Raw genomic sequence first — 17,654 nt, 5'->3', positions numbered from 1 at the left:
TATTTCAATTTAAACAATACAGTGAAATTACTTTAAAATGGTAATTTATTTGTTGCAAAATTACAAATTTTGATTAATATTTGACAAAGTTATTTATGCTCATGTCAAATACAACTTTTAATTTTACTTAATATCTCTCGATTTGGCTAAATAATAAAATTATTAAAAATATTATATTATTATATTTTATATTAGTTTTTTTTCTGAAGAAAGGATACAATCTTCTAATATATTAGAATTGAGAGGGATTTAGAAGAATTAAAATCAATTTAAAGGACTGTATTGAATTAAAAAAAAAAAAAAAAAAATCAATAGATTTAAAATTAATTCAAAAGAATTTCGAAGAATTCGGACAAATCGAAAATATATATTTTAAAATCTAATTTTTTTTACATTTTTTCTTTCTATATTTAATATTTTTTTATCGCTCTCTGTTCCAGGTGAAAACTTATTCCAGAATATCAAGATTTTGTAGTTAAATAAAAGTTAAGTTTAGACTGTCGGGTAGGCAGTGCTAAAAGATCAGAATGTCTCTTAAACCGAAGAGAGTCGATTTTATTGAAACTTGGGACCTTTTGCAAAAAACCGTCAAGGAAGTTATAACTCTTGACCATGTCCCTCGAGCCATATGGAACGATAGATTTAGGTAAGAAAATATTTATTGTTTTTAATTTAAATTATTTAATTCTGCAGGTATTACAGTATTTCCCCTTTTTTACCCCCCCCCCCCTCCCTAAAATTGAAAAAGGGTTAAAATTGCGAATTTGGACCCTTTTTCCTCCTTTTTTTACAGGGTTTCTAGATCATTCTAGAATTTTTAAACAAAAAGTTTAAAGTTCTACAGAAATATTTGAATTTTTTATTGAAAAATAAAATTTGTCAGTTAGGAAAAAAATTTAATTAAATGAGTAAATTTTCAGGTCAAAATGATAAAATAAAAAAAGTTTAATTGTTAATAAAAAAGAATAATTTTTAACAAAATAATTAAATTTTGATCCAAATAATACAATTTTTAACCAAAAAGATGAAATTTGTACAGAAAAATTTGAATTCTTTAATCAAGAAAGAAAAAATTATTGAATTTTTCAAGCTAAAAAGACCAAGAAAACTGGAAACTTAAACGAAAAAGAATGATTTTGAACAGAATAATTAAATTTTGAAGCAAATAATAATACAGTTTTTAACTGAAAAGATTAAGTTTCTACAGAAAATTTGAATTTTTAATCAAAATAAAATTCTTTAGTCAAAAAAGAAAAAAAATTGAAAAATTTTTAAGACAAAAAGACAAATTAAAAAAAAAATCAGTTAAATTTGGAACCAAAAAGGATCATTTTTAACAAAATAATAAAATTTTGAATCAAACGATGCAATTTTCAAACAAAAAGCCAAAATTTCTACAAAAAGATTTGAATTTTGAATCAAGATAAAATTATTTAATCAAAGAAGAAAAAAGTTTTAAAAAATATTAAATTTTCAAGCCAAAAAGACAAATTAAAAAAAATCAGTTGAATTTTGAATATTTTAATTTTATTTTTAAAAACTTGAATCTCCAACGAAAAAATATTGATGTTTAAACAAAGAGGACAAATTTTCAATAAAGTAGATGATTTTTTAACCAAATCCTAGAACTTTCAACCAAAATTTTTTAATAATTTTTGATAAAAAGTTAACTTTCAATCTGAACTGATTAATATTGAACGAGACAGTTAAACTTTTTACCAAAAATATTAAAGCTCTACAGAAATATTTGAATTTTCAATTAAAAATAAAATTTGTCATTTAAGAAAAAAATTTTTAATTAATTCTTAAATTTGCAGGTCAAAATGATAAAATAAAAAAAGTTTAATTGTTAATAAAAAAGGATAATTTTTAACAAAATAATTAAATCTTGAACCAAAAAATACAATTTTTAACCAGAAAGATGAAATTTTTATAGAAAAAGTTGAAATTCCAATCAAAATAAAATTCTTTAATCAATAAAGAAAAAATTTTAACAAATTATTCAATTTTTCAAGCCAAAAAGATAAAAAAATGTGAAAACTTCGATGAAAAAGAATGATTTTGATCAATATAATTAAATTTTGAAGCAAATAATACAATTTTTAACAAAAAAAGTAAAATCTTGATAGTAAGAGTTGAATTTTCAATATAAATAAAATTCTTTAGTCAAGAGAGATAAAATTTAAAGGAATTATTAAATTAAATTGTTTTTTTTCACCAACAGTGATGAATTTTAAATACATTTATTTTTAGTTATAATATTATTTTACAAAAAGTTAATTTTTAATCTAATCAGATCAGTTTTTAACAAGACAGTTGCATTTGTAACCCAAAAAATGCAATTTCTATAGAAAGAGTTAAATTTTAAATCAAAAAGGATAATTTGTAACAAAATAATTAAATTTTGAACCAAATAATACAATTTTTAACCAAAAAAATTATATTTCTACAGAAAGATTTGAATTTTCAATCAAAATAAAATTCCTTAGCTAAGAAAGAAATTTTTTACAAATTATTAATTTGAATCATTTATAGAGAAAATAATAACATTTAAAATAAATCTTGTAGTTAATTTTTAATAATATTTAATAAAAAGTTAAATTTCAATCTAAAAAGATTAATTGTTTACCCAAAAGATGAAATTTCTACATCAAGATTTTAATTTTCGATCAAAATGAAATTCGTTAGGCAAGATTTTTTTTTTTTAATATTGAATTTTTCAAAACAAAAAGACAAATAAAAAAATAGTTTGAACGAGAACGGATAATTTCGAACCAAACTGATGAAACTCCTACAGCAAGATTTGAATTTTCAATCCAAATTAAATTCTTTAGTCAAGAAAGACAAATTTTTAACTATTTAAAATTTTTTAAATCAAAAAGACAAACCAAAAAAAAAACATTTTTCACGAAAAAGGATAGTTTTTAATTAAATAATACAATTTTTAATCGAAAAGATGGAATTTCTACAGAAAGATTTGAATTTTCTAATAAAAATAAAATTCGTTAGCAAGAAAGAAAAAATTTAAACAAATTATTAAAATTTTCAAGTCAAAAAGACAAATAAAAAACAGTTTTAAGGAAAAAGAATAATTTTTAATTAAAAAAATGAAATTTCCACAGAAAAAGTTGAATTTTTAATAATAATAAAATTCGTTAGTCAAGAAAGAAATTAAAGCAGATAATTAATTTTTTCAATACAAAAAGACGAAAAAAGAGTTGAAATTTCAACGAATAAGAATAATTTTTTTCAAAATGATTAAATTTTGAACCAAATAATACAATTTTTTATTAAAAAAATGTAATTTATGCAGATGAATTTCAATTTTCAATCAAAATAATATTTTTATCCAAGAAAGACAAAATTTAAATAAATTATTCAATTTTCAAAAGAAAAAGATAAATTGAAAAAAGGCAGTTGAATTGTTGACCACAAAAGATAATTTTTAACAAAATACTTAAATTTCGAACGAAATAATGCAAATTTTAACCAAGAAGATTAGATTTCTAAAGAAATATTTGAATTTTCAATGACAATAAACTTCTTTAAGTAAGAAATAAAAAATTTAATTAAATTATTACATTTTCAGGACAAAAAACAAAATAAAAAAAAAGCAGTTGAATTTTGAACAGAAAAAGATATTTTTAAAGAAAATAGTTAAATAATAGTAAAATAATAAAATTTCGAACCAAACATTAAAAATTTCAACCAAGAAGATTAAATTTCTAAAGAAACGTTTGAAGTTTCAATGACAAAAAAATTCTTTAAATAAGAAATAAAAAATTTAGTCAAATTATTGAATTATCCGGACAAAAAACAAATTTAGAAATATCAGGTGAATTTTGAATCAAAAAGGTTGATTTTTAACAAAATAATAAAATTTTGAATCAAATAATACAATTTTTAACCAAAAAAATTAAATTTCTACAGAAAGATTTGAATTTTGAATCAAAATAAAACTCGTTAGTTAAGAAATAAAAAATAAATTTTCAAGCCAAAAATACAAAATTAAAAAAAAAATCAGTTGCATTTTTAGCAAAATAATAAAATTATGGATTAAATAATACATTTTCTAACAAAAAGATTTTTTTTCTACAAAAATATTTGAATTTTGAATCAAAATAAATTCTTTATTAAAAAAGAAAAATTATTAAATTTTCAAGCCAAAAAGAAAAATTTAACAAAATCAGGTGAATTTTGAACCAAAAAGGATGATTTTTAACAAAATAATAAAATTTTGAATAAAATAATACAGTTTTTAACCAAAAAAATTTTATTGCTACAGAAAGATTTGAATTTTGAATCAAAATAAAATTCTTAAGGTGAAAAAAGAATTTTTTTAAACAAAATATTAAGATTTCAGGACAAAAAGACAAATTTAAAAAAAAATCAGTTAAATTGTGAACTAAAAAGGATAATTTTTAACAAAATAATTAAATTTGGAACTAAATAAAACAATTTTTAATTAAAAAGATTAAATTTCTACAGAAAGATTTCAATTTTCAATAAAAATAAAATTCCTTAGTGAAGAAAGACAAAAGTTAAACGAATTTTTATATTTTCAATCCAAAAAGACAAATTAAAAAAAAAGTTGAATTTTTAACAAAATAATTTAATTTTGAACTCCATAATAAAATTTTTAAACAAAAAGGTTAAAATTCTCCAGAAGGATTTGAATTTTAAATTACAATAAAATTCTTTAAATAACAAAATAAAAAAAGCAGTTGAATTTTTAACCAAAAAGGATCATTTTTAACAAAATAATAAAATTTTGAACCAAATAATACATTCTTAACCAAAAAGCCAAAATTTCTACAGAAAGATTTGAATTTTGAATAAAAATAAAAATTCTTTAGTTAAAAAATAAAAAATTGTTTAAAATATTCAATTTTCAAGCCAAAAAGACAAATTAAAAAAAATCAGTTGCATTTTGAACCAAAATGGATGATGTTTAACAAAATAGTTGAATTTAGAACTAAATAATACAGTTTTGAACCAAAAAATTAAATTTCTACAGAAAAATTTGAATTTTCAACAAAAATAAAAAAATGTTAAAAAAGAAAGAAAAAAATTCAAAGATTTGAATTCTTTACTCAAATTTCATTTTTTTGGTCAAATACTTATAATTTTTGGTGAAAAATTGAATTATTTGGTTAAAAATTCGTATTTTTTAACTGAAAATTCAACTTTACACGTAAATTAACTTTTTCAACTTTAACTGTAACTTTTTTTATTTAACTATTTTCTTGAAAATTAATAATTTTTTCTCAGAAATTTAATTATTTTGTTAAAAAAGAATCGTGCTTTTCAGTTAAAACTGATTTTTTTACTGAAACATTAACTGTTCAAATTTTCAATTTTTCAACTCATATTTTTGGTTAAAAATTTATATTTCAGTTAGAAATTAATTTTTTTTAAATTCTTTCTTATTGATGTTCAAAATTAATTTTCTTAAACTAAAAATTTAACTATTCCATTCTTTACTGTAAATTCATTTTTTGGTTGAATATTTATAGTTTTTGGTCAAAAATTTAATTTTGTTGTTAAAAATTCGTATTTTTTAACTGAAAATTGAACTTTTCACTTAAATTAACTTTTTTCTTTCATCTTAATTTTTCTAATTTAAACTTAACTATTTATTTTGAAAATTTATCATTTTTGCTCAAAAATTTAACTATTTTGTTAAAAAATCGTACTTTTCAATGAAAAATGATTTTTTTACTGAAACATTAGCTATTCAATTTTTGATTGAAAGCTTAGCTTTATTGCTTGAAAATATTTTTAATTTCTTGCAGATTCGTCTTTTTTGGTAGAAAATTCATGTTTTTGGTTAAAAATTTATATTTTAGTTAGAAATTATTTTTTTTTAAATTTGTTTTTATTGTTAAAAATTAATTTTTTTAAACTAAAAATGTAAATAATCCACTGTTTACTAAAAATTAATGTCTTTGGTAGAAAATTAATCATTTTTGGTGAAAAATTTAATTATTTTGTTAAAAATTAGAATTTTTTATTTAAAATTAACTTTTTTAATGAAAAATTCTTGAAGATTCGTCTTTTTTGATAGAAAAGTCATATTTTTGGTTAAAAATGTATAATTTTAGATGATTTAAGAAATATTCAAAGAAGAATCGGAAAGATTTTAAGGCAATTTGCTTAAAATTTTGCATGATAAATAAAAAAATGCAATAAAAATTTGAATAATTTTTAGAAATTAAAAAGTTTAGAAGGTCTAACAACATTAAAAAAAAAAGTTTTCTTACATTCGTTTGAAAATTTTTTATAATTGTTTATTTTGAAAAATGAACTTCAAGAGAAAATTGAAAAAGGTTTCTAAACATAACCAATGATTTCCTAAAATTTCTAAAAATAGTTTAGAAGATTTTAAAGCAAAATGTAAGATTGCAAAATAAAAACGAACAAAAATCGGGTAAATTTAAGAAATATTTTGTATTTAGTAATTTTTTTAATTTTGGAATGATATTTGAAAATTTTGAGAAAAATTCGTGTCAGTTAAAAACATTTTCAGGAATTTAAGACATTTTTAATAATTTTTAAGAAAATAGTTTATTTAAAAAATGGAAATTAAAAAAAAATAATTAAAGTGAATGGTTAAATTTTCGATTGAAAAATACGAATTTTTAACAAAATAATTACGTTTTTGAGCAAAAATGAGAAATTTTCAAGAAAATAGTTAAATTAAAAAAGTTGAATTTAAAAAGTTAATTCAAATGAATAGTTAAATTTTAATTGAAAAATACGAATTTTTATCAAAATAATTAAAGTTTTGAGCTAAAATTATAAATTTTTAAAATAAATAGTTAAATTAAACGTTAAAAAGTTAAAACTAAAGACAAAAAGTTAATTAAAATGAATAGTTAATTTTTAATTTAAAAAATACGAATTTTGAACAAAATTCTTAATAAATTTTTGATAAAAAATGACAAATTTTCAAGAAAATCGTTAAATTTAAAGTTAAAAAGTTAATTAAAGTGAACAGTTAAATTTTCGATACAACATATGATTTAACAAAATAATGAACTATTTGAGCAAAATATGAGAAATTTTCAAGAAAATAGTTAAATTAATAATGAAAGTTAAAAAAGTTAATTAAACTGAAGTTAAATTTTTAGTTAAAAAATACGAATTTTTAACAAAATAATTAAATTTTTGAGTCAAAATGATAAATTTTCAAAACTGAATTTTTTTACTGAAACATTAACTGTTCAATTTTCAATTTTTCAATTCATATTTTTGTTTAAAAATTTGTATTTAATTAGAAAAATAATTTTTTTTTAAATACGTTTTTATTATTGTTAAAAATTAATTTTTTTTAAAACTAAAAATGTAACTTCCATTGTTTACTCAAAATACATGTTTTTGGTTGAAAATTGATTATTTTTAGTGAAAAATTTAATTATTTTGTTAAAAATTCCTAGTTCTTAATTAAAAAGTAATTTTTTTAATGAAACATTCTTCCAGATTCGTCTTTTTTGGTGGAAAAGTCATTTTTTGTTTAAAATTTTTATTTTAGTTAGAAATTTGTTTTTATTGATGTTACAGATTTAAAAATTTTTTTTTATGTTAAAAATGAACTGAAAATTTAATTATTTACTTTAATTTATTTTAAATTTAACTTTATCTTTAAATTTAACTATTTTTTTGAAAATTTATCATTTTTGCTCAAAAATTTAATTATTTTGTTCAAAATTTGTATTTTGTTCAAATTAAAATTTAACTATTTACTTAAATTACTATGTTTTTTTCTTTAATTTTAACTTTTTAAATATAACTATTTGTTTTGACAATTTATCATTTTTGCTCAAAAATTTAATTATTTGGTTAAAAATCGTATTTTTCAATCGAAAATTTTACTATTCACTTTTATTAACTTTTTAACTTTAAATTTAACTGTTTTCTTGAAAATTTGCCACTTTTTTGCAAAAATTTTATAACTTTGTTCAAAATTCGTATTTTTCAAATTAAAATTTAACTATTCACTTAAATGAACTTTTCTTCTTTAATTTCAATTTTTTAACTCTAAATTCAACTATTTATTTGGAAAATTTATCATTTTTGCTCGAAAATTTAATTATTTGATTAAAAATTCATATTTTTAAAATTAAAATTTAACTATTAACTTTAATTAACTCGTTTAAATTAAATTTTCTTAATTTAACTATTTTCTTGAAAATTTATCATTTTTGTTCAAAAATTTAATTATTTTGTTAAAAAATCGTACTTTTCAATCAAAAAAATATTCTTTTTTTACTGAAACATTAACTATTAATTTTTTGATAAAAAACTTAGCTTTATTAGTTAAAAATAGATTTAATTTATTTTAAACTTATCTTTTTGGTAGAAAATTCCTATTTTTAGTTGTGAATTCATATTTTTACTCAAAAATTCATATTTTAGTTAAAAATTGGTTTTTTTATCGTTCTTAAAAAAAAAATTTTTTCAACTAGAAATGTAATTATTCTATTCTTTACGCAAAATTCATGTTTTTGGTTGAAAATTTCTCATTCTTGGTAAAAAGTAATATTTTTGGTTAGAAATTTTTATTTTAGTTCGAAATTTGTTTCTTATTTTTGTTAAAAATTATGTTTTTTAACTGATAGTTAACTATTTACAATAATTAAACTTTTAAACGTTAACTTTAAATTAACAAAGTCGTGCTTTTAAGTTAAAAATGAATTTTTTACTGAAAAATTAACTGTTTAAATTTTCAATTTTTCAATTCATATTTTTGGATAAAAATTTCTATTTTAGATAGAAATTCATACTTTTTTTAAAATTTGTTTTTATTTTTGTTAAAAATCGATTCTCGACCAAAAATTCATGTTTCCGGTTGAAAGATTATTATTTTTGGTGAAAATTTTTATTTATTATGTTAAAAATTCGTATTTTTTAATTAAAAATGAATTTTTTTAATGAAACATTCTTGCGGAATCGTCTTTTCTGGTATAAAAGTAATTTCTTTGGTTAAAATTTGTATTTTAGTTACAAATTTGTTTCTTATTACTGTTAAAAAATGTTGTTTTTAACTGAAAATTTAACTATTCACTTTAATTGATTTTTTTAATTTTAAATTTAACTATTTGTTTGGAAAATTTATCATTTTTGCTAAAAAATTCCATTATTTTGTTAAAAATTCGTATTTTTTAAATTAAAATTTAACTATTCACTTTAATGAACTTCTTTTAACTTTTTTAACTTTTTAAACTTTTTTAAATTTAACTAATTGTTTTGAAAATTTATCATTTTTTAAATTTAACTTTTTTAAATTTAACTATTTTTTTGAAAATTTATTATTTTTTCTCAAAAATGTAATTATTTGATTAAAAATTGGTATTTTTCAATCGAAAATTTAGCCATTCACTTTAATTTTGTTGAGCTTTAAATTTTTTAAATAAACTATTTTCTTAGAAATTTATCATTTCTGCTCAAAATTTAATTTTTTGGTTAAAAATTCGTATTTCTTAATCGAAAATTTAACAATTCACTTTAATTATTATTTTTTTAACTTTAAGATTTTTAAATAAACTATTTACTTGAAAATTGCTCAAAAATGTAATTATTTGTTTAAATATTCGCATTTTTTAATTACAAATGAATTTTTTCAATGAAACATTTTTGCAGATTCGTATTTTTTGATAGAAAAGTCATTTTTTTAGTTTAAATTTTTATATTAGTTAGAAATTTGTTTTTATTGATGTTAAAAATGTTGTTTTTAACTGAAAATTTAACTTTTCACTTTAATTGATTTTTCAAACTTTAAATTTAACTATTTGTTTTGAAAATTCATAATTTTTGCACAAAAATTCAATTATTTGGTTAAAAAATTCGTATTTTTTACATTAAAATTTAACTATTCACTTTAAGTAGTTTCTTAAATTTAAATTTAACTATTTTTTTTTGTTGAAAATTTATAATTTTTTCTCAAAACTGTAATTATTTGGTTAAAACTTCATATTTCTCAATCGTAAATTAAAAAATTCACTTTAATTATTTTTTTTTAACTTTAAGATTTTTAAATAAACTATTTACTTGAAAATTTACCATTTTTGCTCAAAAATTTAATTATTTGCTTAGAAATTCGCATTTTTTAATTAAAAATTAATTTTTTAAATTCAAAATTCTTGCAGATTCGTCTTTTTTGATATGAAAGTCATATTTTTGGTTATAATTTTTATTTTAGTTGAAAATTTGTTTTTTATTGCTGTTCAAAATTTTGTTTTTAACTGAAAATTTAACTATTCACTTTAATTGATTTTTTTTAGATTCAAATTTAACTATTTATTTTGAAAATTTATAATTTCTGCTGAAAAATTCCATTATTTTGTTAAAAATTCGTATTTTTTAAATTAAAATTTAACTATTTACTTTAATTAACTTTTTAACTTTAAATTTAACTATTTTCTTGAAAATTTAACATTTTTGTTCAAAAATTTAATTATTTTGTTAAAAAAAATGTACTTTTTTTTTACTGAAACATGAACTGTTCAATTTTCGATTAAAGACTTAGCTTTATTAGTTAAAAATTAATTTTTTAAATGAAACATTCTCACAGATTTGTATTTTTTTTTGGCAGAAAAGTCATATTTTTAGTTAAAAATTTATATTTTTGTTAGAAATTAATTTTGTTTAACTTCGTTTTTATTGTTCTTAAAATTTAATTTTTTAAACTGGAAATGTAATTATTCCATTTTTTACTGAAAATCCATGTTTTTGGTTGAAAATTGATTAATATTAGTGAAAAGTGTAATTATCTTGTTAAAAACGCGTATTTTATAACTGAAATTGTAACCAGGATCAGCGTTTTGACCGAAAAAAAAATTCCCGATGTCATTTCCCCGGTTCGCAAACGTTTTTCGCAGTGAATAAAATGAAAAATTTTGATTTTTTGTTCGTTTTCGTTCCAGTGACGTTTATTCCTTATGTGTGGCTTATCCGGAGCCGCACGCCGATCGTCTTTACAATGAGACGAAGCAATTTTTGGACTCGCACGTGTCACAATTATTGACGAAGGTGCTGGCGCAAGGCGAAATTGGCCTGCTGCAGGCCTACCATCACGCCTGGCGGGAGTATTCTCAGGGAATTAATTATCTCCATCAACTGTACTTATACCTAAACCAGCAGCACATCAAGAAGCAAAGACTGACCGAGGCGGAAATTATTTACGGGACGGCTCTCGGAACAGTGACCGAGTATCAGGAGCAGATGGAAATTGGGGAATTGGGCCTCGACATCTGGGAGAAGCGAATGATTTCGCCCCTGAAAAATCAACTTGTCTCGCTCCTCTTAGAGGGGATTCATGCCGACAGACTTGGCGAGGCTCAACCAACGACAAACGATGTCATTTGCGAGGTCATTCAGAGTTTTGTCACGGTGAAAAAGTACAAAAGGAAGGGAGAATTGGATGTTAGTCTATATATTTATATATATATATATTTACTATTTTATGTTTTTGGTAGTTTTTTTTACAATTAAGAATTGTGCGATTTTTTTTTAAAACAAAATAATTATTACATTTTTTCAGCAAAAATTATAAATTTTTCAAGAAAATAGTTAAATTTAAAAAGTTTTAAGTTAAAAAAAAATCAAGGTGAATTGTTAAATTTCCGATTGAAAAATACGAATTTTGAAGCAAATAATTAAATTTTTGAGAAAAAATGATAAATTTTCAAGAAAATAGTTTTAAAAAAAATTAAAGTAAATTGTTAAATTTTCCTTTGAAAAATACGAATTTTATTAAAGCAAATAGTTAGATTTTTGAGAAAAAATGATGAATTTTCAATAAAATAGTAAAAAAAAATTAAAGTGAATTGTTAAATTTTCGATTGAAAAATACGAATTTTTAACCAAATAATTAAATTTTGAGCAAAAATTAGAAATTTTCTAGAAAGTAGTTCAATTGAAAAAGTTAAATTTAAATTTAAAAAGTTAATTCGAGTGAATAGTTAAATTTTGATTGAAAAATACGAATTGTTAACCAAATAATTACATTTTTGAGCAAAAATGATAAATTTTAAGGAAAATAGTAAAAAAAAATTAAAGTGGATTGTTAAATTTCCTATTGAAAAATACGAATTTTTAATCAAATAATTACATTTTTGAGCAACAGTGATAAATTTTTAAGAAATTAGTGTAAGTAAAACTAAATTGAATTATTAAATTTTCGATTGAAAAATACGAATTTTTAATCAAATGATTACATTTTTGAGCAAAAATGATAAATTTAAATGAATATAGTAAAAAAAAATTAAAGTGAATTGTTAAATTCTCGATTGAAAAATAGGAATTTAAAAAAAAATTACATTTTTGAGCAATAGTGATCAATTTTCAAGAAAATAGTGTAAAGAAAAATTAAAGTGAATTATTAAATTTTCGATTGAAAAATACTACTTTTAACCAAATAATTAAATTTTTTAGCAAAAATGACAAATTCAATTAATAGTATATATAAAATATTTAAAGTTAAAAAAATATATTAAATTGAATTGTTAAATTTTCGATTGGAAAATACGAATTTGTAACAAAATAATTACAGTTTAACGATAAATTTTCAAGAAAATAGTTAAACTAAAAAAAATAATTAAAGTAAATAGTTAAATTTTAATTTAAATATACGAATTTTCCAAAAAATAATTAAATATTTGAGCAAAAATGATAAATTTTGAAAATAAATATTTAAATTTAAAGGTAAACAATTGAAATTGAAGAAAAAAAGTTAATTGAAGTGAATAGTTAAATTTTAATTTAAAAAATAAGAATTTTGTACAAAATTATTGAATTTTGGAGCAAAAATGATGAATCTTCAAGAAAATACTTAAATTTAAAAAGTTAAAGTTAAAGCAGTTAACTAAAATCAATTAGTTAAATTTTCGATTGAAGAGTACGACTTTTAACCAAATAATTAAATTTTTGAGCAACAATGACAAATTAAAAAAATAGTATATTTAAAAATATTAAAGTTAAAAAAAATCAAGATTTAACTGTTAAATTTTCGATTGAAAAATATGGATTTTTAACCAAATAATTACATTTTTGAGCAAAAATGATAAATTACAAAAAACGTTTATTTAAAAGATTTAAAGTTAAAAAAAATAATCAAAGTGAATTATTAAATTTTCGATTAAAAAATAATAATTTTTAACCAAATAATTTAACTTTTGAACAAAAATGACAAATTAAAAAGAAATTGTTTGTTTAAAAGGTTTAAAGTTAAAACACAAATTAAAGTGAATTGTTAAATTTTTGATTAAAAAATACGAATTTTTAACAAAATAATTTAATGTTTGAGCCAAAATGATAAATTTTCAAGCAAATAGTTTATTTAAAAAATTTTAAGTTAAAAAAATAATTGAAGGTATATTTGCAACTGAAAATTGAATATTTACATTTTCACTTTAAAAAAAATCATTTTTAATCCAAGAAAAATGAACAAAATACTTAAATTTTCAACTATAAATATGAATTTAAAAAAAGTTAAATCCTTGAAAAAAACAGGTTTTTATTAATTATTTTCCAAACTAAAAAATTCCATTAGAATCTTTAAACAAGGAATATAGTTCAACTTTCGAATCCACATTTGTTTTTAAGAAAAAAAAAAACAATTACTATTACTATTTTTTTATTACAATTACAATTACTATTACTATTTTCTAGAAAAGATTTTCAACCAAAGAGATGAATTTTTCCATCCAGAGAAGAGAATTCTTAATAAAAAAAAAAAGATTTCACAGTCGAGAATGAAAAAAATTTTAGGAAAATTATAATTTTCCTAGATTCCTGCGAAATTCCAAAAATATTTTTGAAGATTTTATTTATGTCGATAAAGTATCGACAATATTTCTAAGAAATTTAATATTTATTTTACAGAGTTTTACAAAGCAGTAGCGTAGCAAAATTTAAAGAATATAATTAATTTCCAATATTAAAGAACATTTACAGTTAATTTTTTTAATCCAAAATGTTTCGAAACATTGAGAAATAAATTTTATTATTATTTATCATTATTTTTTTTATTATTATTTTCAAATTATTATATTTTGAGTTAATAAATACAACAAGGGGTGCGAAATTATCGAGAATTTCGTTCCGCCTATTTTTTTGTTTATATTTAATAATATAGAATAATATAAAATTTTTTTAGATGTATCAGGAAATTTTCGAAGGTCCCTTTTTAGAAGCGAGTGGAGAATTTTATTCTAGGGAAGCTTCAGAATTGTTACAACAATCGGACGTGACTCGATATATGGAAAGAGTCACTTGGAGATTCAGTCAGGAGGAATTAAGAGTTCATAAATTTCTTCACACAAGTTCGGTGCCTAAGGTAATTCAAATTATTATTTATTTAATATTCAGGGCTCGGTTTTTTTTTAAATACAATTTTTTGCGATTTTTTCAAGAAAAATGCGAACAAAATCGACCAAGAAAATTAATTTTCTAGCTGCAGAGGATAAATTTTCTCCAAAACAGATGAATTTTCAACGAAGTATTTTTCAAATAAAGAAGATAATTTTTTTTATGAAGTAATTGAATTTTCAACTGAACATTCAACTTGAAAACATGATTTTGCAAATTTTCAGATTGAGAATAAAATTTTTATACGGATAACAACGATTAAAAAAAAAAAATTAAATTAAAAATGACGAAGATAAATTTTTAACTAAAATGAAGATTCTTCAAACAAAAAAAGAACTTTTTAAACAAATTGTTGAATTTTCTACTAAAGTAGACTCATTTTTCCCCAAAATGCATGAATTCTCAACGAAAAATTTAATAGTTGATATTTTCTACCATGAAGATTCATTTTCTACAACAAAAAAAAACGAATTTTCGACAAAGTTGACTAAATTTCTACCAAATAGTTGAATTTTTAAGTCAAAAAAAGATTAATTTTTAACTAGGAATATTAATTTTCATAGAAAAAAGGCGAATTTTCAAAAAACGACATGAATTTTAAACCATATATTTGAATTTTCTTCCGAAAAGACGAATTGTTCACGAAATAGTTGAATTTTCAAGTTAAAAAATTATTTATTTTTGAATTAGAAGATTAATTTTTAAAGGAAATTCAACTAAACTCCCAACGTGAAATTAAATTTATAGTTTTTCAGTTTGAAAATAAATTTTTTTATACAGAAAACAGCAATTTTTCAACAAAATAGTTCAATTTAAAACCACGAAAATAAGTTTGCAACTAAAATGAATTTTCAACCAAATACTTGAATTTTAAAGTAAAAAGAGATTTATTTTTATTGTAGAAGATTAATTTTTTATTAAAAAGGATGAATTTTTAACCAAATAGTTGAATTTGCTACCATGAAAATTCATTTTCTACAAAAAAGACGAATTTTCGACAAAGTTGACTCATTTTTAAGAAAATAGTTGAATTTTCAACTAGAAAAAAATTAGTTTTTTAACAAGAAGATTATTTTCAACGAAAAAAGGCGAATTTTCAAAAAAATACATGAATTTTAAACCGTATATTTGTATTTTCTTAAAAAAAAACATACAAAAAAAAGACTTCAATAAAATTGTTGAATCTTTTACAAAGTAGACTCATTTTTACCCGAAAGACGAATTCTCAACGAAATTTCAACAAAACCATATTTTAATTTTTAATCGAAATAAGTTGAATTAAACAAAAATATACGTATTTTCAACAAAATAGTTGAATCCTCATCCGAAAAGGATACTTCTAAACAAAATAGTTTAATTTTCAACCAAATTTTTGAATTTTTAAGTCAAAAAAGAGTAATTTTTAACCATGAAGACTTTCAGAAATATACAAAAATTTTTAACCAGAAAGATGAATTTTCTAAAAAAAAAAAGCGAATTTTAAACCAAATGCAGACGTTTTTAACTAAGAAGATTAATTTTCTACCAGAAAATGAATTTAAAAAAAAAAAATACATTTTCAACCATATATTGGAATTTTCAACTAAGAAGATGAATTTTCCACCAAAAATACCGTTTTTCAACAAAAATAATAAATTTAAACCAAATAGTTGGAAATTTTAAATCAAAAAAGGATTATTTTTTTCACGAAGAAGATTAATTGTCTGAAAAACAGAGGGGATTTAAAAAAATCTAGAAATTTTTAACCAAGATGATTAATTTTTTACAAAAAATTCGAATTCGTAAAAAAATATTTGAATCCTACGTTGGATCATCAATGTAACTAGACATTTCGATACAGAATTGTTTAATTTTTAACAAAATAGAATCATTTTTAACCAAATAGTTGAATTTTTAATTGAAAAAAAAAGATCTTCGAATCAAGAAAATTAATTTTGTAAGAAAAAATACGAATTTCCAACAAAATACAGAAATGTGTAATTAAATATTTGAATTTTCATCCAAGAAGATTAATTTTCAAAAAAAAATACAATTTTTCGACAAACATATTAATTTTTAACCGATAAGATTAATTTTTAAAGAAAAAAGACGAATTTTCAGGAAAATACACAAACGTTTAACCAAGAAAATTAATTTTCTACCAAAGAATGAAATTTTGCAACAAAATGAATACATTTTTAATTAAATATTTGAATTTTCAACGAAGGAGATTAATTTTCTACAAGAAAGACAAATTTTCAATAAAAATATTAATTTTTAACAAAGAAGATTAATTTTGTATAAAAAAAGAGGAATTTTGAATAAAATACATGAATTTCCAACCAAAAAGATCAACTAAAAAAAAGTAGAATAATTCTCAACAAAATACAGAAATTTTCAACCAAGAAGATTAATTTTTTACAAAAAAAATTGTTAACAAAGTAGATTAATTCTCAACCAAATATAGTTGAATCACCAACTGAGAAGATTAATTTTTTAAGAAAAAAAGATGAATTTCCAACAAAATACAGAAATTTCTAACCGAGAAAATTAATTTTCTGCCAAAAAATGAAATTTTTCATGAAAATAAATACATTTTTAATTAAATATTTGAATTTTGAACCAAGAAGATTAATTTTCTACAAAAAATACCATTTTTCCACAAAAATATTAATTTTTAACCAAAAAGATTAATATTCTAAGAAAAAAGACGAATTTTCAAGAAAATACATAAATTTTAAATCAAATAATTGGAAATGTCAAGTCAAAGAAAAATTATTTTTTGACGAAGAAGATTAATTGTCTAAAAAAATTGAAGGAATTTAAACAAAAATCTTGGAACTTTTACCCGAGAAGATTAATTTTCTACCAAAGAATGAGATGTTTCAACAAAATGAATACATTTTTAATGAAATATTGCAATTTTCAACTAATTTTCTACAAAAAAGACTAATTTAAAAAAAATTAGAATCATTCTCAATCAAATAGATGATTTTTCAACGAATTTCCCGAAAATAAGATTTTTCAACACAATGTATACATTTTTATCAAAACGTTGAATTTTCAACTAAAAAGAATTTTTTTTAACAAAGTTTAAATTTTGTGAGAATAAAGACAAATTTTCAACAAATTAGATTAATTTTTAACCAGATAATTTCAATGAAAAACATGAATTTTTAACCAAGAAGATTAATTAAAAAAATAAGACGATTTAAGAAAAATACAATAAATTTTACCTATTAATTTTCTAATAAAAAAAATAATTTTTAAGAAAATACATAAATTTTTAACTAAATAGTTGGAAA

The 17,654-nt window shown here is 19.6% G+C and overlaps 1 protein-coding gene across 1 annotated transcript in view; it reads left to right on the top strand.

Moving 5' to 3' along the window:
• Positions 1-17,654, top strand: part of LOC117169585 (cullin-2) — a 66,728-nt gene that overhangs the window by 12,600 nt on the left and 36,474 nt on the right. The window contains exons 2-4 of the mRNA XM_033356025.1: positions 441-646; positions 10,926-11,424; positions 14,159-14,338. Coding sequence (XP_033211916.1) covers positions 528-646; positions 10,926-11,424; positions 14,159-14,338 — 798 coding nt within the window. The 5' untranslated portion in view covers positions 441-527. The remainder of the gene's footprint in view (positions 1-440; positions 647-10,925; positions 11,425-14,158; positions 14,339-17,654) is intronic.

Source organism: Belonocnema kinseyi, chromosome 1 (assembly GCF_010883055.1).
Source record: "Belonocnema kinseyi isolate 2016_QV_RU_SX_M_011 chromosome 1, B_treatae_v1, whole genome shotgun sequence".
In the NCBI taxonomy this organism is placed as follows: domain Eukaryota; kingdom Metazoa; phylum Arthropoda; class Insecta; order Hymenoptera; family Cynipidae; genus Belonocnema; species Belonocnema kinseyi.
This window is presented reverse-complemented; position numbering and strand designations above follow the sequence as displayed.